This window comes from Ammospiza nelsoni, chromosome 3, assembly GCF_027579445.1.
Source record: "Ammospiza nelsoni isolate bAmmNel1 chromosome 3, bAmmNel1.pri, whole genome shotgun sequence".
Lineage (NCBI taxonomy): Eukaryota > Metazoa > Chordata > Aves > Passeriformes > Passerellidae > Ammospiza > Ammospiza nelsoni.
The window spans coordinates 43437491-43459268 of NC_080635.1; the positions used below are offsets into that span (position 1 = coordinate 43437491).

Consider the following 21778-nt stretch of genomic DNA (forward strand, 5'->3'; position numbering starts at 1 on the left):
AGGGCTCCTGCATTTCTGAGTGGGGATGACATAAAGTGGTATCACATCCTGCTCAAGTTCTTTGCGTGCTGCAAACAAGATTAACTTGGATCTTAGAAATGAAAATAGACATATACAGGCTATAAGTTAATGCAGATGTTTATAGAGATTGCTTAGGAAATAAAGATCCCAATCATGATAAAAGTAATGAAAGAAAATAATCTAGATTATTTTGGTAAATTCTGTTCTCTTGCTGTCACACAGAATTTATCTTGCAGGCTATTGTAGGTCATCAATCTATTACTTTGTTTTAAGACAGTAGTTTCTTTCTTCCCTAACCATATCCTAATATTTGCATTATAAAAAATAAAATAGTTTAGACATTTTAGTTTGTCTATGCTAGAAAAAGGTACTGTTACAACAATGCAGAAGTAATCATTCATACCTATTGTGCAGACAGCATAAAGACATAACAGAACAGCAACTCCCAAGTAAAAACTGGAAGAAATTAAGTGATGTAAGTCACCTCTCTATCATCCAAAGAAGGGATTTTGCCAGCATAAACGAGTTTGGTTACAAAACCTCACAGTTCTTGCTGCAATTATTATACTAGGAAAACTTGTAGATCCAGACTGCCTACAAAAACATGACTGCAGCAGCCACCAATATCCCAAGGACTTGCTACACTGAAGTCAGTCAGTTACAACTCTTGATTTCACTGGAAGTTATTCCAAGAATTACTTTCTCCCACTGGACTGGATTCCCTTTCATAACAGGAGCATAAAATGCTCTTCTAGTACAATCACATATTCCAGGAAATATGTAAAAGGAATTTTTTTTTATGTGGGGGAGGGACCGTGCTGTGAAGATGAATCATTTCTGTATTGGAATTCTTCCACTCCAGTAAATATCCAACCTCCCACCAGCATACTTGCCCTCCTTATTTTGCTGGCTTGTGAGATTTTTACATCTCCAGGTGGCCTCTTTTCCCCTCCTAGATAGCGCAACTCAGCCTCACAGCCAACACAACCGCTAACCAGAACTTTTTTTAGCTTGATAAATATATCTGTGTGAAGGCATTGTGTGGTGTGTGTGAATCCAAGTGGGGCCAAGGTGCGAGCTGGGCAGCACGCAGCCCAGGGCTGAGGCAGCTCTGTGCCAGGCAGGAGGAACTCTGTCCCTTCCAGCACATAAGCAGGGGGAGCTTTCAGCACATAGGGCATGGCCATGTAAATCCCTCTCAGCTACACAACTTCCCAGCCCCACATTTTAGCTTCCACCCAGTGCTCAGGTGTCTTGCGCTGGGCATGCTGGGTTTCCTGCAAATGGATGGCTTGGGTGCCTGGCCCCATACTCGGCCTGTGCTCTTCTCATTAATCTGGGCTCTCCTATCTAAGCCTGACAGAGAAATAAAAGCACCATCTTGCCTCCACCAGGAGAAATGAAGTTTCTGGGCTTTGAGGCAGGAAGACATGAGGAACGATCAGTTAAGTTGCTTGTCACTGGTGCAAAGTAAGCAGCTGGAATAGTGGTGGCTTTCCTAGGTATTTTAGAGCAGAGCTTGGGAAGCTGGAATGGGAGGATACACAGTACTGCCCTGCTCCCACCTCTGCTATTTCTGCCACCTGTGATGGTGTTATAGCATACCCAGCTCTCCAAGATCTTCTGGCAGCTCCCTGTAACAGCTTGACCATTTCTATGGTCTCTTGAGTGGTAAGAGCCAGTCCCAGTTCTGGTCTTTTATCCTTGGAGTGGCAAAAGTCAACTTTGCCAGTTCAGCTGGGGAGCCAAGAGAAATGGCTTTGGCCAGTCAGACCCAACCAGGTGCCCTGAAGTGCAACATTCCCTGGGTCTGCTCTACCAAGCACCACGCAAGGGGTTGACATGTTTTGGTACCTTCACTTATGATCAACACAGACCTGTTTCATTTTATATTGCAGCAGTCTAGGAAAGTGCAGATAGTCAGTGACTGGACTTCGTCTTAAAACTCATTTAATTCAGGCCTTGCACTGGCCAGTCAGCAGTTTTGCATGGAGCCGAGTGATGCTCAGACACCATAGGTGATATGGCCTGCCTATGTAGTTTCATGTGGTTCTAGCTTTGACTGTCATTGTTGTTTTTGCTTGTGTTTGGGATGCTTTTCAGAGATGGTGCTTCATTGCCAGCGTGTGTGTAGCTCCATAGGATCAGTGGTGAGGAAAGCCTGTTTTACAGGCTGCCTTCTAGCAAGCGTTCACATGCGGTCGGCTCAGACCTGACTTTGTACTGGATGTGACTCAGAGCGTGTCCCTCAGTGCACAGGGCAGGGTGGAGGCATGTGCAAGCGGGCAAAGCAGGTGCAAACCACTGTGTCCTGGACTTTCCTGACCATTCATGTGTGCAAATGGCCCTCCTCAGACACCAGGGGATGTGGTGTCACTTGGGGTGTTTTACTTCACTGAAGAATCATGCCTTGGGCTTCCTTTCACTCCCCTGCTTGGGTAAGGGGAGTTTGCTTTAACACGTCAGGTTGAAAACTTCAAGTGGTTTAAGAGTTGCTTCACATGCAGCTCAGCTGTCACAGCTCAGCAGTAGCTGCCTCCAGGGGAAGGGGAGAGTGGGAAGTGAAGCACAGACACCCTACAGCTGCAGGACTCTACCTATGCGGCTCTGCCTTTGGCTGTTTTTGCAAAACAGTGCAAAGTTTGTGCATTTCAGTATCTGCCCTGTGCACATATTCCTGATTTGTTAAAAGCTTGCCAGTTATTCTCCTTCATCTCTTGCACACAACTGCAGTTTATCCTAATTTGGTGTCTGGAAAAATCTTGTCACTCAAATTACACTAGCAGAAGGTGAAAGTAAGCAAGGAGGAAACAAAGACAACTGCATATATTCCATGTGGGTAGATTACTTGTTCTTTTCCTGTGGAACAACTGTGGATGTTTTTCTTACTTAAAAAAAAAAAAGAAAATTAGGCAAAAAAACCCCACCACCAACCAAGCCCCAACCTCTGGCTAATTACCAGCTTCAGCTACACCAGACATACCCAGCTATATGCACGTAGCTGAGTGATGCCCTCCCAGAGTAGGGCACATTCCAGGGACTTGGCTCTTTGGGATTAACTGTCTCTTTCATCAGCTTGGCTTGGACTACTGTTGCTGTTGATTCTGCAATGCAAATCTTCCTGAGAAAGACTCTCATGCTATTGATTACAAAATATTCCCATTTTGACAACCACCACAGAGGATCCAGCCCTTAGTGTTTTGGGCTGTTGTTGCCAGAGATAGGAGCTGTGTTATTGATCACAACCAAAAATGAAAATATGCATGCTTTGCACTACACAATGTTGAATATCTAGTGAAGCAAGATGAAAGTTATCATTTATGTCACTTGGGGGAAAGGGCTCTGCCAGAATGTGGGTGGATGTATTTTATCTAACATCCTATCCAACATTAGTGGCTGAGAGCAGCAAGCAGGAGAATTACAACACTTCTGCTTGTGAAACATCATGGGAGAAGCAGAAGGGTGTGGATTTGTCCACACCTCATTTTAGGTGTCTAAATGAAGCACCAATGTCAGGAACAAAGTTGTCCAGGGTACTTCCTCAGAGAGAGACATGGTTAAGATTTTAGGAGGGATAAATTGCTTTCTGCAGACACCTCCCTCTCTCTTGACCACAGAAGACCACAGAGAGCTGCACTGCTCACCTCCTCACTGGCTGCAGCAAGGTAGCAGGGTGGCAGAAGTACTGCTTGAAGGGGAGATACTGGTACTTGTTTGGGGCCTCTCTTAAGGATGGGAAGAGGGAAATGCTAAATGATTGGTGCGGAATTCCTCTGGTGGGGGGACAGCCACAGCCAGCAGTAGTCAGCATGTACAGCAAATCCTGTTATCTCCTGCCCAGAGGTGTGCTCCAGAGGAAGGTTGTACTGGAACAGTCTCCATGAGGTAAGAACCTACTGTGATGCCAACCCTGAAGCTCTGCTGATTTACAGCAGGATGAAAATAGCCCTCAGAAGTTTCACACTAGTGAAAGGTCAGTCAGACTGGGACATCAGGGCCAACATACAAAGGAGTGGGCGAAACAGCTACTTTTGTGTCTATGTGTGGAAGCTCTGCTCTAAAGATAGACTGCTGAACTATTTATTGTGACATTTGTCTGTGCCATCTGCATAGGAACGGGTCTATCTCTGAATGCTATCACCATTAGAGTGGGTACTGGGCAGTTTTGAGAAGCCTTGAGCCCAGGCCAGGATTGTACTGTAGTAACAGAAATTTAAAACAGTCCTGTCCCATATTCTCTGCCTTCCACAAGCTTACTCTCAGTGTGTTCCCTGTTAATGCTTTCTGTGAAATCTGGCAAGATCCCCTTCTCAAAACCCAAGGGACTCCTGGGTTCCAGCAGAGCTGACATTCAGATGAGCTGCAACTATGGGCAAGTTCTGTGACACCTTCTTGATGCTAGCATGTGCAAAAGAAAAGCCAGCGTTAACCTTCCCAGCAGACCCTGCCTTCCTGGCGTGCAGGGACACCCTGCAGGTACCCATTACTTCATCTGGCTGCAGAAAGCCCCTGCCAGCAAGGAGAGGGAGCAGAGGTGGAGTGGCTTCAACCAGTATTTGGAAAAGTTCCAGGTCTTACAAGGCCAGTAAAATGCTGAATAAAAAAGGTAGGTGGTTTAGTAAACCTGGCATGGCTGGCAATGACAAAGTGACAAAGGGCATTTTCCTCGTGGTCAGCCTCAAGGCTGGGAAGGAGGGGCAGGTGCAGCTGCATGTCAGAGCAGGTGGTGAAAGTGTGCATCACTATGATCACACAGAACAGCAGTCCCCAAGGGATGATAATGGCTTTGGGGGATCTGAGGTGCTCCAGGTGAGTTGATACAGTTGACAGAGCTTACAGTCCTATTGCCTGACCCTCACCCTCCTCTGCCCTTTCTTCCAAGAAGGGATTTTTGAAGTCTAAAAATATGAAAGAGCACTTCTGTGTTCTTTAGCACCTGACTGTCTGCCATAGTTAACATGCTGTTTTTAAAGTAGCTGGGTCCAGAAAAGATAACGTTCAACCTTTCAAAATACACATTTCTTTCCCTTTATGGGGAAAGGCCCTATGGATCTGTAGCCATAGCATGGATGATCAATAACAGCTGTGTGCCTCCCCTTCCTTCTCCTCTCCCCAGGGGCCTGTGTGCCCCTTTCTTTCAAGTGCAGTAGTGTGTGTGTTTTGGACAGAGCAGGTGCTGGCTCAGGCAGGTTCCCACAGGCACTTGTGAGGGGCAGGGCACAGAGCAGGGCACGCTGCAGGGCTGGGACAGGGGCAGAAACACCACACAGGGGCTCAGTAACCTGCCTGCCTCAGAGCCTGCTCACTTCCTGTCCCGTGTTGGAGGAAGCACCTGGGCTGAGAGATGAGCTGTTCAACTGCTGCCAAAGATAAAAATGAAGAACGCCTTTGGGAAACTGGCAGCCGGAGAAATAGAAGAGGATTTTGTATTTTGAACACCACTGTGAGAAAAGGGAGTGACCTTCCCTGAGGGCTGGGAGACAGAGGTTCAAAGATTTGCCTCTCAAGTCTGTGCAACCAGTGAGATGCCTGCTTGTGTAAGACCAGAGTTGAGGAACACCTTCCTGGGACACCACCAGCAACTGCTGTGAGGACAGGGGCAGGAACAGGGATTGATTTCTTGGAGCACTGGCCTGAGTCACTGCAGGCAGCCATGTAGCAGAGGTTCTTTGGAAATAGAGATCTCATATCAAAAAGCAGCAATATTTGCTGCTGTCTTCCTCTGTGTGTAGTCTTTTTGGTCATGCCTCTGGTAACTAGGAGCTTTGCTCTCATTTCAAGACTTGGTCTGCTGATGACCAGCTTGCAGTCAAATATGTTTGAGTCAGATTGTCCTTCAAATTGAACAGCTTTACTTTTCCCCTCCTGTCCCCCCACACTGTTTATAGTGAGAAATCATGAGATCCCTCATCCTTTGCTTTTCTGAAGTTCTTCCAATGTCTTATAGAATGGGCTGTTTATTCCCTGTAATGTTCCTGGATATCCTGGATATATCTTCACAGCACCTGTTGCAGTTTGAGAGCTTTCTGAAAATAGATCTAACTGGAATTGTGTACAATATTCCAGATGAAGTTTCTCTAGTGTCTTTTCATCAATGCTATTAGAAAAATTTCTACTGCTTTTCTGTCTGATTCTTACTACACCATTTGACTCTAATTGTATAATTTCATCTCTGAGAGATTTCTGCCTGTGATATCCATGACTTTTTGAGTACCAGCAACACCCTCCAGCTGTCTACTGTTGACAGATTTCATCACAGATCAGTCATGTTTCACAATACCGCTGGTTTTTTGATGTTTTTTGTTTTTTGTTTTGTTTTGTTTTTTTTTTTAATATCTGAACTGTCAGTAAAAACATTGAAAGTCCTAAGACTGGTACTTGTGGAACCCCCTCATGCCAGCACAGCACCTGTCCAATGCAACTTGTATTCTTCCCTTAAGGCAGTTCCTCCCTACTTTACAGTTTGCTGACTAATCTTCATCTTCTCCACTTTGCCTTTTAATCACCGAAGTTGTGGCACTGAATCAAATGCTTTGTTGAAGTCCAATAGCTGAGACAGACTATGTTAGCTCTGCCTAAAGAGGGATTGAGTTAATCACATCTAAGAAAGGTAATTGCTTAGTTTGGCATGGTATAGTTTTAAAAGACTCATCTTGCATCTTATCCTGTTTCCCAGCTACTCATTACATACAATTTGTAGTTATTCATTCTCTAAATTTGTTCTAAAGCTCTTGATATGCAGCTGGTGGATAATCTGGCGAGGACATGCTTTATACACTTTCTTGTAAATCAGATGCAGGATTACTGTGTGGCAGATTAATATGCTGTATCTTCTTGTGCTTTCATCAACTTTTAACGTGGTCTGGTTTTAATTCTTATTAGTCAGGTGAGCGCTTGCTCATGAAGGTGTAGGCAGATTCCCTGGCCTTATTCAGGACTGTCCATACAGGCTTTATGTGTTTTCATGCATTTTATGCTTTAGTTCTCAGGTTATGCACTGTGTGAATGCTTTGTGACTTCGGGCTCTTGGGAGAATGGGTTGTAAAATTTGTAAAGAGTTGCTTGGCTGACTGTAGAATATAAAATTAGCGTTTGAAAAGAGAGAGCAAAACAGCCAGGGTAAATGCAGTTTCTCCTTGGAGTCACTCAAGTTTTTTGACAGCTGCAGTGTTGCAGGAGCAACTCAATGTCATGGGAACAAGGGAATTTGTTTTCATCAGAGAGTTGCTTTCCCTGCCAAGCTGGCAGCAGCTACAGATGGGAACACTTAACAGGGAAACACTTTCATACTGCCTGTGCTAGGAGGGGAGTTCTCCACAAATGACTAAGTGACACAATAGTGACCTTCACCTTCTGATCTTCTTCCATCTTCTCACTGCCCTTGTTCTGTTTTTAGGTTTGGTTTTTTTTTTTTTTTTGTTTTTGTTTTTGTTTTTGTTTTTTTTTTGTTTTTTTTTTTTTTCTTCTTAACAAGATTCTGGATGGCAGTGAACACAGGGATGCTACAGATTTGCACACTGAAAGGGCAGAATTCAAAAGGTGAGAAAAACAAGTATTGTGTAACGCTCAGTCCTCCAGCTCAAACAAAGCTAAAGTTTCCTTCAAACTTCAAGCTGTTTCTTACAACCATTCTGAGGATCATCCCCACAGCCTGCTCTGAGGTGTCAGATATTCTGGACAAAGTTAGTTTTTAGCTTTGATCCTGAATCAAGCCTCTGTCATTTATGGGCCAAACATCTCTGTGAGTTAGGTGATCCTAACTGTGTTTTGTCCACCACAGGGAGGGGAGAGAGATTTCTTGAGGTTAAGTGTGTAACTTAACAACCCTAGAGGGACACTGCCCAAGGTAAGAGTTAGAGGGGACTCTGATGGCCAGCCCAGTGATAGTGTTTGTTTTTGCAAGTGTTGGAGGGTGTGTTCCCCAGACATGTGAAGAAACAGCAAGGAAAATACGTGTTTGCAAGGGTGAGAGGGAGGTCAGTGAGATGAGCATTACAATTATTTGCTAGTATGGGCCTCCTCAATGTTCTCTCTATACAGTAGGATATAGGCACTAATAAGTTGGAAAAAGATAGCCACAACCCTGTGGATTTAAAAATACACTGAAACACTCTCTGCTTTTTAAATTCTGTTTCAAAATTCTTGCAAACAGACTAAAATTTCTCTGCCATGGATATTTCTGGGATGGTCAAAGCACAGTAATTAATGTTTTGAAGTGTGCTGTCTGCTGTACTTGAGATACTGCTGTCATACATCTAGTTTAATCCACTTCTGATGCTGCCAGCTACATAAGGCAGATCTCTGTGATCACTGACCAGTTTTGTCCCGGACCAGTCCCTGGAAGATGTTCAAGCTGCTGACTTGCCATGTTGCTGCTTTAGTCATTATTGGGTTTCCTCCTGTTCCTCAGGGTCACCGTCTCTTCTTTCCTCTTCATGTTGAAACAGGGCTTGTTGAAGGACCTGGTTATCAGGCACTCTCAAAACATGGCCAAGGTCAGTCTGTTTTCTCCACTGTACTGTTTGTACAGCTGTGGGTAATCACACAGGCTCTGAAATCTCAGCATTCCTTTGGCTCTCTGGCTGCTTTATGATCACTGTCCCCCCGCAGGCATCCGCATTGAAGCACTTTGATTTCTGGGGAAGAGACATGTCCTTCCGAGACTTCAGCTTGTACAGGTGTATGTGTAATGTGTATTTAATAAGAGTGGCTCAAAAGGGCTTACAGGGAAGCTTAGCATTGATACTGATGACTTCCATATGGAATGTATTCTTGTCATGGAACAAAAGAAGTATTTCACCCATTTTGAGATCATATTCTTGGACCAGTGAGTAGAGATATGCATGTCATCTATAGGTATCCTCATAAGACCTGTGGTCCCAGCTTACCCTGATTTGTTCATTACCCTTACATAGCCTGTGATAAACTTAGAAACCAGTAATAGAGGCATTTAAAATTAGAATTAATGTTTCAGTTATTTACAGTTTTCTAAACAAGTATTGATTCTCTGGGATTTGTTGGAATAGGTGGATTTTCCTGGAGGACAGGAAACAAAAACTTCATGCTGACTTTTTAAAGGTGATTTTTAAAATATAAATGCTTATAAAACCTTCATTGATTTGCACTCTGGGGCCTTCACACTGTGACAGAACTATAAAATGTTCAGTCTGTAATGAGCACAGTTTTAACACGATTGCAGTTTTCCAGGTCAGAGCTGATCATACAGCACAGCACTCAGGAATAGCTGGGCCTGAGTTTTGGAGACACCTGCAGAAGCAACAGCCTGTGACCAAGTCACAGCTTTGACATACATATGAAAGTTTCTGAGAGGAGGTTTACAGCCCTCAGTGTCTTCAAGGTCATCACCCATGCCACAAAATGACATTGTTAGACTGCTACCTCTTCTCCAGCTCATTTTGAATGGACAAAGGTCTGTAACACAAGAGTACTTCCTCCACTCATCTTGAATTCTTTGTTTTGATGTAGCTGTGTCAAAACCCTCCCCTGAGACCAAGCATAAAAATTCTGGTTTCTGTGCCTGGACTAACACAGATTTACCTTTCTACAGAGTATGAGAAGACTCACAAGCCCCCTGTGGCACAGGGGCAACAGACAAAGCCTATTAGTATGATGCCAAAACATTATTCCTGAGTACCTGGGCATAAAAAGGCAGAATTAACTCTGTGTCAGCATTTAAACAACCAGGTGAAACCTGTCAGTACTGGTCACTGTGACCCACTTGAGCAGAAGAAACTTGGATGAAAGCAGCCACTAGGTGTGGGAAGGTAAAAAGCTATGTAGGGAACTAGATGGAAAAGCACCACCCTGAAGCAAAGGCTTCTTCAATACAAATCTGTAACTGGTACCCCCTGTTCTTGACCCCTCATAGTATGGCTAGCTTAAGCAATACCAGTTCAAAAGGCAAATGACCATTCTCTGTGACCAAACTGGTCATGTATCAGTCTCCTTCCCCTTCCTCATCAGGTCTGGAAGGTCCCATGCACCAGACAGAATTCTTCTCCCCGTTCCCTATCAGCCTCAAGGCTCCTGGGCCCTGGGCTCCCTTCCTTACCAGCCTTGAAGGTCTCAGGCACCCAGGCTGTGATGACACCATCACAAAACAGGGAGGTGTGGCAGAACACAGAGCACTGTCTAGAAAATCAAGAAGTTATGAGACCACAGTGGGACTTGGACCACAGTTGCCACTGGACAGCAAAACCCATGATCTCCCAGTGGTCAGGGATACTTTCACCATCATCTGCTTCCCCAGAGTTCTGAGTGATTCATATTTTTCCACGTTTTTATTCTATATTATGATTATTGATACTGCAAGCCAAGTTAAAGATTTGACCCATTCTGCAGAGCATCCAGGTCATTAGGAACTGTAGGCCCACCTGTGATACAAATTTTGAGCTAAACTACTTAGAAACTTATGGCATGCTGATTCTAATGATAAAAATCATGTTTGATTCTGGTCACAGAATTGTATGCTATGCCAATTATAAAATTCTGTTTAAAAAAATACAGCTTTAATTATAATTACAACTTCATGTCATCATCCTTCCACCCCACAGCATTGGGTAACAAAACAGCTTTCATGTAAAATGTTTTCTGGCCCAACTGGGAATAAAGCACTTAGAAGAAGCTGCATACAAATACCTGGTGCAGATGTAGCTATTTTTTTCAGCAAGAGAAAATATTTATTCTGGTGTAAGTATATCAAATAGCTCATTCTCCAGGGTAATAAAAAGCAACAGATGGCTCTTCAGCTCTGCATTATGGAAGAGGTCTGCTAAGTGGAGTGGCCACAGAAAAAACAGTCTGATGAAGTCACAGAAGGTCCCTGAGACCAGCAGTACCAACAGAGTCTATGCTCAGGGGGCACTTAATCTCCATTTCCCCCTATAATCACCATGGACTCTCCACATGCACCAGCTGCTAATGTTAGTGCTCCAAAAGCCAGAGGGTTTCACACTGGAGCATGCAGGAGGTGTTTGGTTTGTTTCTCTATCCTGCAGAACAAGGGGAGCTTCTCATTGGGGTTTGGAGTCTGTCGCTGGGAGTGGTTAATGTGAGGTGTGCAGGATAGCTTATGCAGGGAAGGTTCCCCTAACCTGTCATTTCTTGTGTGGGTGTGTTTTGCCCTGGAGCAACTTTAACTGCTTTTTTAACAGAACTTTTTGGTGGGAATTGTCAGGAAAGCATTTCTCTAACTACCTAAGCCTTGCTGTGTTTTTTTGGCCCTACCTAAACCGCAGCATAAAGTATTCTGTACATTGGGAATTCTCAAGACTTGATAGTCATCTCAATGGCACCCAATTTAAAGGTAATTATTCCTGATTTACATAGGCGTGAATAAGGGCTTTCCATATATAATATAATATATTGCCTCTCTCAGATGTAGACACAAAGGCTATTCTCAGATTCCTTCTTATAGAGAGTTAAGTGCAGATGAATCAGATTAACTCCTTTGCCAAGAGCCGTTACTGCCAAGCTGCAGCATTGGAGAGCACCAAGAGTGTGGAGGAGAATATGTATTTGGCACTGCAGTGCAGGGGCAGCAGGGGATCCTGAGGGCTGCAGGAACTGAAAAGCATCTGAGATTCTTTAAGGTTCATAGGGTTCAGATGAGACACCTAGACATGCGTACCAAAAACAAACAAAAACCAAAAAACCCAAGCAAAATCTGCTGTTATGTAATTGGATTTACCTTTTCTGATGAAAGCCATACCCTCAGGTTCCCTCACTTTCCTAACTCCCAAAGCTGAAGGAAACACTTTGTTTGCAGCTCTTACTCCACCGGCATCTTTTCCAAAACTACAACACATTATAACTTTAGCTCTTACATTTTCTGTGTCCTGCCTCCATGCTGTGGCAGAAAAGCCCAGCATTTAACAATCAAGCCAATCTGGAACATTTCTACATTTTCCTTGTAGAAATACAAAGGATCATATAATTTCAGTTAGACTTTGCAAGGGGCTCAGACACAGAGCAGGGTATGGGAGAGATGAAGGAGAAAGGTTAATTTCTGCATTTCACTTCTACTGCATTAAGGGTGTTGGTGTTGATGCAAAATAAAGATATTCTCACCTTGAATTCCTCCAAAGCAATTCTTTTATGTGGTTGCCTCAGTAGAATGAAATCTTTATGAAATAGCCAGCACACCCACCCAGACATAAGCCAGGCACTAACTGTTCATGTTTAGAAACAAACTTTCCCCATGGGTACATTATTCACAGCCGGTCACTTGCCAGTTTTCCCTTGGAAGATATAAACTAAACATTAGGAGTAAAGACGATGCATAGTTTGGGCTCTTTTTTTTTTTTTTTTTTTTCCCAGATGGATGTTGCAGCAAATCTGTGGGTTCTCTCTGTCCTTTTTTCCACTCACTTGTTTACAAGTCAGATAAATCAATGGTACATTCCTAAAGTCTTCCTGCTGATCCACCCAAAGACTGCACCATGGTGTATTAGCACTTGCATCCTGAAATCTCAAATTCTACCAGCAGTAAAATATTCACAGCTTTCAAACCTTATTCCAGGAAATGAGGAAATCATCCTCCTGATCCATCCTGCCACTGCTGTGGGCATCTCTGTTGCTTGAGAAACATAACAGGTTGTTGTTACAACAGCTAGAGAGCAGCTGACCTCCCCCTTCCTTTCGTCAACCAGCTGCGAAACTCCTCGCTCATGGAACAGTCTCAAATTGAACATCTGACCCCAGTTTATGCAATTCCCCTGTGACCGTTTCATAAGCTTTTTGTCACCTCACTTCACTCAATTGTTTGTGGAAAGCTTTCACAGCTCCCCTGGCTAATGGGAACGTTTCGGTGTGACAGCTTGCCCCGTGGCTAAGCCCTCCATCTCCAAGGCAACCTCACAATCTTGCTCCAAGAGTACTGCGCCATGTCATGAGGTAAAATGAAACCCAAAAGGATACGCCGGCATAATTCCAGCTCTAACTATCCATAGTGCTACTCTGCTTTAGCAGGAACTTTAGGAAACATTCTCAAGCTGGTTATTTAAACATGGGAGGGCACCACAAAGATAGCATTTGTCTCTAAAGATATACAAGCCATACAGGGGCATGAAGAGCTACACCATGAACTCTGCCAGGGATCCCAGAGATCTTAAACAGTTTCCACAGAGCTACATCAAAATTATTGAAGGCAGAAAGAAATGGTAATGGTAATTTCATGTGTCTGACAAATCACCTGGGTCCTACCTCTGTGCAGCTCCATTACTTGAAGCTGTAGGTGTTGAAGCAGCCTCACTAGTGTGGTTCTTGAGCTGGACTCACCACACTCCTCTGTCTGCCCTTCACAGAGTTCAGCTGAGTCCGTGTTAAACTCGGGCTTTTACAGGAAAGGAAGGATTCCTTTCCTGCTCCCTTGAGTGCCATGTCGAGATGGTCTCTGCTGATAGTACTGCCGAGGACCAGAAGCCTCACTGAAGGACATTGTGTAGGAGTGCTGCTGAAGCAAATTGTTGCTCAAAGCAGCAGGCTTCAGGGATAAAATGAATGGAGAAGTTCCAACCCCCTACAATGGTTTTCAGTTGGTTTCCCCACTCAGAAAGGCACAGATCCTGTCTGGTCTATGCACTCATGCACTGTCCTCACAGCCCTGAGTCTTGGAAAACACTTCTTTCCCATGTGAGAGCTGAGTTACCAACCTTGTCTTAGGATTTGGAGCACAGTCGTGTGCAACCCATACACAACATCTTAGTGTGACCTTAAGTCTCTGAGAAAACCTTGCTGGTTTGTTGTTAGCTTGTTTGGGTTTTGGGATTAAGGGTTTTGCTCTACCCAAAATCCTCACAACTCCTTTCTCCTACCTATTCCTCCTTCAAAACGCTGCTATTCCACCTTCACACTTGTGGAGGTGCAGGCGCCATTCTCTTCAGGCATAAAGAACACAAAATTGTAAGGGGAAGGGAAAAGGGAAAATACCAGCTAGAAGAAAATGAAAAATACTGCAACTAACCTGTTACCAAAGTGGTTTAACACTGCCACATTTAAGCGGATTGTTTCAGAAGAAAAACCCCAACCAGTTCTTTTTCACAACAGCATTCTGTTGAAGTCAAACAAGTTGAGTATCTCAGTACACGTGCAAAGTGTCACTAAATCCAACAAGAATCAGCTGAAGACCTGACCTTCACTCCCTACAATTGGCTGAAAATTCTCCACTGCTGGGAAGCATTCAAAAGCAGGCACTCTTTCCACTCTCCTGCGACATCAATATAACCAAAACAACTCTGCTTTTTGTCCAAAGAGCTGCCAAGAACAGGGAAATAGCACAGTTAAAAAAAAAAAAAAGGTATGTGTTTCCAAAAGCAGTTTTGTACATCTTCTAAAACAAAAGGCTGTGCCTGAATGTGTGCAGCGATAACACCGACACAAATCATTTCATGTCCTGATTTTGCCCCATAGAAAGCAGAAATCTCCTGTGCAGCTGGTAGGACAGCAAGCAAGCTGTTGCACAACTCAATATGCAGATCAGGCCTGAGGAAGTTCTGCCGGGATCCTCTTTGTCCTCTGTTTTTCAAGTGTGATTGAAATCTGTTTTCTCAGATTAGGAAATTGGAGAGAGGTTTTATGTTACACTTCTGAATAATTTTGAACACTGCATGACAGCCACGTGTTCGCAACAGTTGAAAATATCAGGTTTGAGCAACTCCTGCTTGGCTGCCTGGAGCTCACTGTCAAAGTTTTACTCCTCTGCTATCTGAGTGAGGTGATTTACTGTCCTCCTGAATCTGTTGATGGATTCACCTGATATTCAAGTTTGTCAAAAGCTGTCTTTGTTTATTTGTTAAACGCAAAAGACCTGATACTGGGCTGATGTCCCTGCTCTTCCAGAACTCCCACAGGCTGGGCTCTGCTAACTTTTCACTCCGAAGCATTTGCATTTCACAGCTGGGCTTATCTGATTTCTAGTAAGGTGCAAGTTCCACCCAAAAATTTTTCCTTACTCAGGATGTTTATAATCACTCCTGGAGGCTCTTTCCCTCTGTCAAATCAGATTGACCAGTTGACCAACAGATTAAAAAATTATTAAGGGTGGGGAGGAAGGACAGGCACACACGCACACACAAAGGCTGCAGGCGCTCCGCCTTTGTGCTCATATGAGCTTTGTTTCCTTGGGAATCCAGCTACTAAACCAGGCAACAGCTGTGACAAGAAATGACATCTAGCAGCAGAGCAGCAAGACTGATGATGTGCAAACCTTTAGATTGGGGGATTTGCAAGACCCATCCCTATTTTAAACACGTCGGAGGAATCTATCAGGATGCATGTGTAGGGAAGAATGAATCTAGTGGGCAAGAAGACTTTTTATAGCTTATCATCATAAGAAGTGAAGCATCATCGAGTGCCCTCTGTGCTGGGAAATAATTACAGTGTGTATCCATCTCCTTCACGCTCAGTCCTGCAGTGTGTCCTGAGAACACTCACCCTAAGTCTCCAGTAGAGGAAACATAATTTTTACCAGGCCTGACTAAACATAGGATGCAAATAACCCGAGTTTGGGAATTTGCCTCCTCTGTACCAGCAGCTACATCTGCTGATCTCAGATTTCTTTTCCTGCTATCCAGTGGCTTCACGATCAGGTATTTCGGTGTTTAGTTAGCGTCTCCAGTTTCCAGCCCTGTTTCAGTGTCGGTTTGCCATGCTCCCTGCCCTCCTTGCCCGGGCACACCGCGTGCGTGGGCACTGAGGGGAGCGTGGCGGCCCCTGGTGCTGCGCTGTCCCCGTGCCTGGAAGGAGAGCGCCTGCATCCTGACGGGGAGGGAAGGGGCACTAAGCACACAGGAGTGGACAAGCAGTAAGCAGAGGACACAGTCTCAAGCTGTGCCAGGAAAGGGTTAGGTTGGACGCGAGGAGATTTTTCTTCACAGAAAGCATGTCACAGCTGGACATTGGGACGGGCTCCCCGGGAAGGTGGTGGAGTCACCAGCCCTGGAAGTGCTTCAGTGTTTTACGTGTCCCTAGACGTGGCACTCAGTGCCCTGGTCTGGTTCACATGGTGGTGGTGTTCAGCCACAGGCTGGACTCGGTGATGTCAGAGGCCCTTTTTAGCCCAGCTGATTCTGTGATTCTCTGGAAGCACCTTAGTCCTGATGTGCCGGGGAAGAAAAGGGCAGTAAGGAATCAGTCTAGGGGTGAGGGGAAAGCGACAGACAGCCGCTTTGTACGGGTCTGGGCTGAGGAATGGGGCTGGATTTCTGCGGGTCCAAGCCGAGGACCACACGGTGGCGGGACACGCTGGCCACTAGCGGGACATCGGGCACACAACCCCGGAGCTCCGTGGCGGCACTCCGACCGCGCCGCCGCCCCGCCCGGCACTACACGTCCCGTCATGCCGCGGGCTCTTAGGCCCTACAACGGGATCGCACAGTAGCTGCCCACGGAGTCGCCTTCTCGGAGGCACGGCCCGGCCTCGGCGCTGCCCCGATTTCGCGAGCAGCAACGTCCGGATCACGCTCCGCGCCACCACTGATCCGCACCGCGCCTCCCGTGCCGCGGGCGGCGGGCCAGGCTCCTGCCCCCTGTGCGGCGTGTCGCCGTCAGGCAGCCGCGGGCGCCCCTGCATGGCGCCGGCAGGGCGGGGGCGGGGGGCATTGCGGCGGGGTCCTGGCGGCGCGCGGGACGGCTGCGGGTTGCCGGGGGGACGCGGCGCGGCGGCGGCGGCTCCGTGATGAGCGGCAAGGAAGGTGATCTCCCCTCCCCTCCCCAACCTCGGGACACCGCGGCGGGGGGAGGCCCCGCGGCTCGAAGGGGACGGGGGTGCGGGGCCTCTGCCGTGCCCAGCGGTGCCCTGTGCCGTGGAACTCGCTCTGCGAGAGGCCGCTCCTTCTCGGGAGTCACCGGCCCTTCCTTCGTGGGTGCGCGGCCTTCCCGCTGGGGCTGCGCGGCTGCGCCAGAGAACCGGGCTGTAGGGGTCTGTCTGTGTCCCTGCGGTGGAAATACAGATGCCACAGAGGGAAGCTGAGTGTGTGAGGCCTGTAAAGCACTTGTGCTAAGTGTTCACTATAGTGTGTGTATATATATATGTATGTATAAAATATTATGTATGTAGCGTAATATATATATGAAATATACATTTTTCACAGCTTGCTCTGCTGCCTGTGTGTTGGTTTAGCCCTGGCAGTCACAGAATCAGTCAGAGAACGGGTCAGGTTGGAAGAGACCACAGTGGATTATCTGGTCCAACCTCCCTGCTCTGGCAGGGCCATCCTAGAGCACCTGGCACAGGACTGTGTCCATATGGTTCTTGAACATTTCCAGTGGGGGAAACTCCACAACCTCTCAGGACAACTTGCTCCAGTCCCCTGGAAAGTACTTTATGTGGACAGTAAAGTTCTCCCTCATAGTCAGGAAGATTGGAACTTTGTGTGCATCAGTATCTGCCTGTTGCCTCTTGTTCTATTGCCTGGCAGCACTGAGAATCACACAGACCTCCCTTCAGCACTCTTTCAGGGGCTGCATTTAATGTTTTCAACAGCTATAGGAAAAACAAACCCCTGAACTCATGTCCAAGAGAATAGAAAAAATTATTTTCACTTTCCTCTTTAAGAAAGTAGCTACGCCCACTTCTTGTTTTGGCTTGGAATAATAAACAATTAAGCGGAAACATTTTAAAATCCAGTGTTCCCCTGGTTCTTCTTTTAAGGAAATTGAGAGAACTCCACGTATTCAAAAGGTATGCCTGTATTCAAGTTTGCCAAATTTTTGGCTCTGGAAAGGAGGAACAGTGTCCAGCTGTTACCAAAAGGAGGGAGAGGAATGGTTGACATGTGGGTGATGCAATGAGTTAGTCCAAGGTGAAGGAAGGAACAATACAAGGTGTAAATTGGGAATAAACGTTGTCCAAAAGAGATGAGTTCTGGGTGTGGATGTGAAAAGGAGGGTTAAGGAAGAGGCACACGAAGCAGCTGAAGTGAGCAGCTACATTCAGAGAAGAAACTGGTAAATGGGCAGAGTGTAAGGGCCTAAGAAGCTGCACTGCAGTAACTAAACCTGTATACCTGAATAGGGGTAGTCTGCTTAAGTTGTGCCTTACTTCTTCTTTGTGTTAGAGAATACCCGTGACATAAATCACAGATTTCCATGCAACCATTCGCTTACAGCGAGAAAACATAAAAGGGTGTGAAGACCCAAAGACCTTACCAAAAAAAAGGCTTAGGTTCCTGCCATGCTCATCCATTGAAATGGATTTTATTTTTTCTAATTTTCACTAGCAATGTGGTAGAAGAAGTAACATGATAATGTGAAGCTGGCATCAGTTGATAGTAAGGTTCATCCAGTTACCTTATTCTGTCCTATAGAATATGATTGCTGTCAGGAATGCTCTGAAGACAGCACCCTGGTGCTCCTTATGCTTTGCCAAAACTGTTTTAATTTTTGTTTTGTGTGTCTACTCTTTAATAGGATCAGGTGGGTTCAGAAAACGAAAGCATGATAATTTTCCACATGGTCAAAGAAGAGAAGAAAAAGAGAATGTTAATCCACCTTCAGCTTTGATGAAATCTTTTAAATGTAAGTAAGCATTTGGAAAACCAGATTTAAAAAATATGGTGCAGAAATTGGTAGGAAGTTATTAGTGAAATAAACCAGCTCTCTTCAGAGGGAGAAACTTGAAACTAATTTGACTCATAGTCCATACCTTTAGAGCTTAGTGTTCTGCATTCTGTGCAGTGAAGTCCTGGGAGTGGGGTTTTGCACAGCTCTGCCTGGTTCATGACTTGCTCCTGTCTCCATCCCACCTGCTGTTCCCCCTGCCCTCCTCCCTTGCGCTGACCTGATGCTGAGCAAATTGCACAAATTGCACGAGTGTTCAGCCAGGCAAAGGTGGCTGGGCCCTTTGGTGACAGAAATCTGTAGGATCTGTAGACGTGCAATACAAAATCTGAACCATAGGGACAACAGGAGGGGATGGTGACCTTTGGGAAACTGAGGAGACTCTGACCTTGGCTGTGATTCACAAATGACTAAGCCACTGAAATGTAAATCTGGATGCATTGTTTCAGTAGTTGGTAGTTGTTTATACTTGCACGTTTTAAAGAACTTCAGATATATGTTAATATTTAAAAGGCATTCAAAGTGAATAAAGAGTACATGAAGGTCTATATTAGTTAGTTGAAGTATTTTTTTTAAAGTGCAGGTATAAACTTCCCTTCAGCCAAATTGTTTTTATAGGATTTTTCATCAAACCAGATTTAAACTCTAGTAAATTTAAATTCCTCATTAGACAACCCCTAACAAAGCAAAGATGACCTTCAGAAATTAAAAGCCTTGACTGAAGAAGGAAGGAGATTTGAGATGGGAAATAGTTTAATTCTTGTTGTAAAATTTTCCAAATGCCACATTTTTTATGACACTAAGAAGGGTAAAATAGGAGCTGGCTTGCTGCTTTAGATGGTTAATGTGTACTTCAATGTCATATAACTTCCTGGCTTTTTTAAAAATGGGTGTTTATATTTTTCTGTGTAAGTCAGCTTGGCAGATGATTAACCATGACCCCTGAACTTTGCCTAGAGAAGCTGTGGCTGCCCCATCTCTGGAAGTGTTCAAGGCCAGGTTGGAGGGGGCTTTGAGCAACCCGATCTAGTGAAAAGTGTCCTTTTGGACTAGGTGATCTTTAAGGCTTCTTTCAAACAAACCATTCTATTAATTATATTTATAGAGTATTGTAGGTACACTTGCTCTTGAATTGAGTAGAGCATCTGTACTTAAAACTTTAATTTTTCACTATTGTGAATATCAGTTTGTCATAAAGTTGCTACTACTTGCACTTCAAAGCAGTTGTTTCCCTCCCTTCTCATGAGATTAATTCATCCATGTTTGGTTAATTTCAGAAACAATTTCAGGGACATGGTTTCTTCAAAGTTTTTCAAAGATCCACTCTTTGTAAACATTCATCATGTTTGACTGTCAAAAGCAGATACGCTTCCTCTCTTCTCTGTATTTGTTGTAGTTAGAGAGAACTAATATCAGCAAGTCAGAAATCTTATTTTAAGTAATTGATCTCACTTTTCTTTAGTACTTCTAAAATACTCAACTTTTGGTCAAGTCTAGCTGGGATGTAAAATGCAACCTTTCACATAACTAAATGGTTATAAGAAAGGTTGCATTTTATACAGTGAACAGTATATATGCCTTAGCCAGATGCTTTTTATTTTATTGGTTTAGGCACTGGTGAATCTTGTTAACAAATGATTGTAGGGTTTTATTTTTTTTATTTGTCTTGCTGAATTGGGGTGACATTTTCAGAGCAGCAGTATTGTGGAATAGATTTTATTAGCAAAACCAAATATTTTACCTTAAGAATTGTTTAGACTGCTTTAAGGCATCATCAGGATTGATATCTACTTAACCTGACTTATTAAACAAAGGTAGTATTAATGATGAATTTTGCAGCTGTGGCAGGTGACAGGCAGTGATGGTGTCTGCAGGGACAGCCCACCTTGGGGAAAGGTGCCCAGGGGCAGGGCTGGTGGGGTCTGTCAGGAGTTAGTGCAGCACAGGTGCTTTTCTCTCCCCCTGCACTGTGTTTGTGTGGCAATTGAGTTCTGCTGTAATGATTGACTCTGCAGCATTCCAGCTGGAGCTTGACACCAGGCACGATAAATACGAGCGGCTCGTGAAGCTCAGTCGGGATATAACGATTGAAAGCAAAAGGACGATATTTCTGCTCCACAGGTTCACCAGGTGAGTCACACTGAGCGTGAAAACGTTCATAGAAACCTCCAGTCTGCCTTGCAGTGTTGTCTGTCAGTAATGGCTGCAGTGTTCTGTTGAGAGGAATTTAATTAACTCCCCATAAACATCCTTTAAGGTGGGTGCGAGCTAATGAATGCACGCTCCAGTTAGAGAGTTAAGAGATGCTAGTTCAGGTTTCTGAGTTGGTTTTATTGGTTTACTGAACCACTGTAAAGCAGTAGAGTGAGCAGCAGATGAGTGCCTTCCAGCTTTCAGCAAGCTGTGAGAGAGGAGTTACGCACCCTTCCTTCAGGTTACTTGCCCGGGCAGTTCCATCACCATTTTGGTTGTTGCACCCCCACCCGAGGACATCAATGCAAATAGGAGGTGACCTGGGGTCTGTTTATGTAAATACTACAGTTGGATAGGCTTCTGTGTCAAGTTTTGAGCTTCCATATGTTTTGTGTTCTCATGAGCCTTCAAGCAATCTTTGGAAGCCAGAGACAAACTGGAAGAGCAACAGGAAAATCTGAAGCTTTGCATAGCCTGCTGTATAAAGTGTTTGCTGTACGTGACAAACACTGGTCTTGCGTGTTATAACAACTCTCCCTGTTACTTTTCTTTGTAATTTCATTTACCCTAATTTGCATTTTGTTACCTATCAATGTATTTATGTTGAAGTAGTAACTATTTGTAGTTGCAGTTATGGATGGAGATTATGAAGTTGCCTGCTCTTTAACCTGGTTTTCTTCTGCAGAGAGGTACTGTGATAGTTCAGTAACCTCTACAGCCTTGACTGTAAATAACTACTCCCACTGCAGGGGCTCGGTAGTTGGGAACTTGTGGAGGAAAGAACAACAAAGAACTCCCCATTACTCTGAATTTAGATTCCTGTTTTATAAGGCATTCCTGGTTTTGTGAGAGTGGAAATTTTCCATGCTGTATTATGTATTTCCTTCTTCATTGATATTCGCAAGTATTGTGGCTTTAATTTCAGTAAATTTTACTGTTTGCTTTTAAATGTTTTCTCCAGACCAATTAATCAGTAGTTCCTTAA

The 21778-nt window shown here is 44.6% G+C and overlaps 1 protein-coding gene across 3 annotated transcripts in view; it reads left to right on the forward strand.

Annotated features, from left to right (window-relative positions):
• Positions 1-21778, forward strand: part of TSNAX (translin associated factor X) — a 53070-nt gene that overhangs the window by 12546 nt on the left and 18746 nt on the right. The window contains exons 1-3 of one of the 3 annotated variants that reach the window (XM_059469050.1): positions 16678-16733; positions 18451-18558; positions 20616-20730. In XM_059469050.1, coding sequence (XP_059325033.1) covers positions 16718-16733; positions 18451-18558; positions 20616-20730 — 239 coding nt within the window. In that variant the 5' untranslated portion in view covers positions 16678-16717. Of the gene's footprint in view, positions 1-16677; positions 16734-17792; positions 17989-18450; positions 18559-20615; positions 20731-21778 lie in introns of those variants that run through there. The other 2 variants (XM_059469053.1, XM_059469051.1) reach the window with 2 other exon arrangements.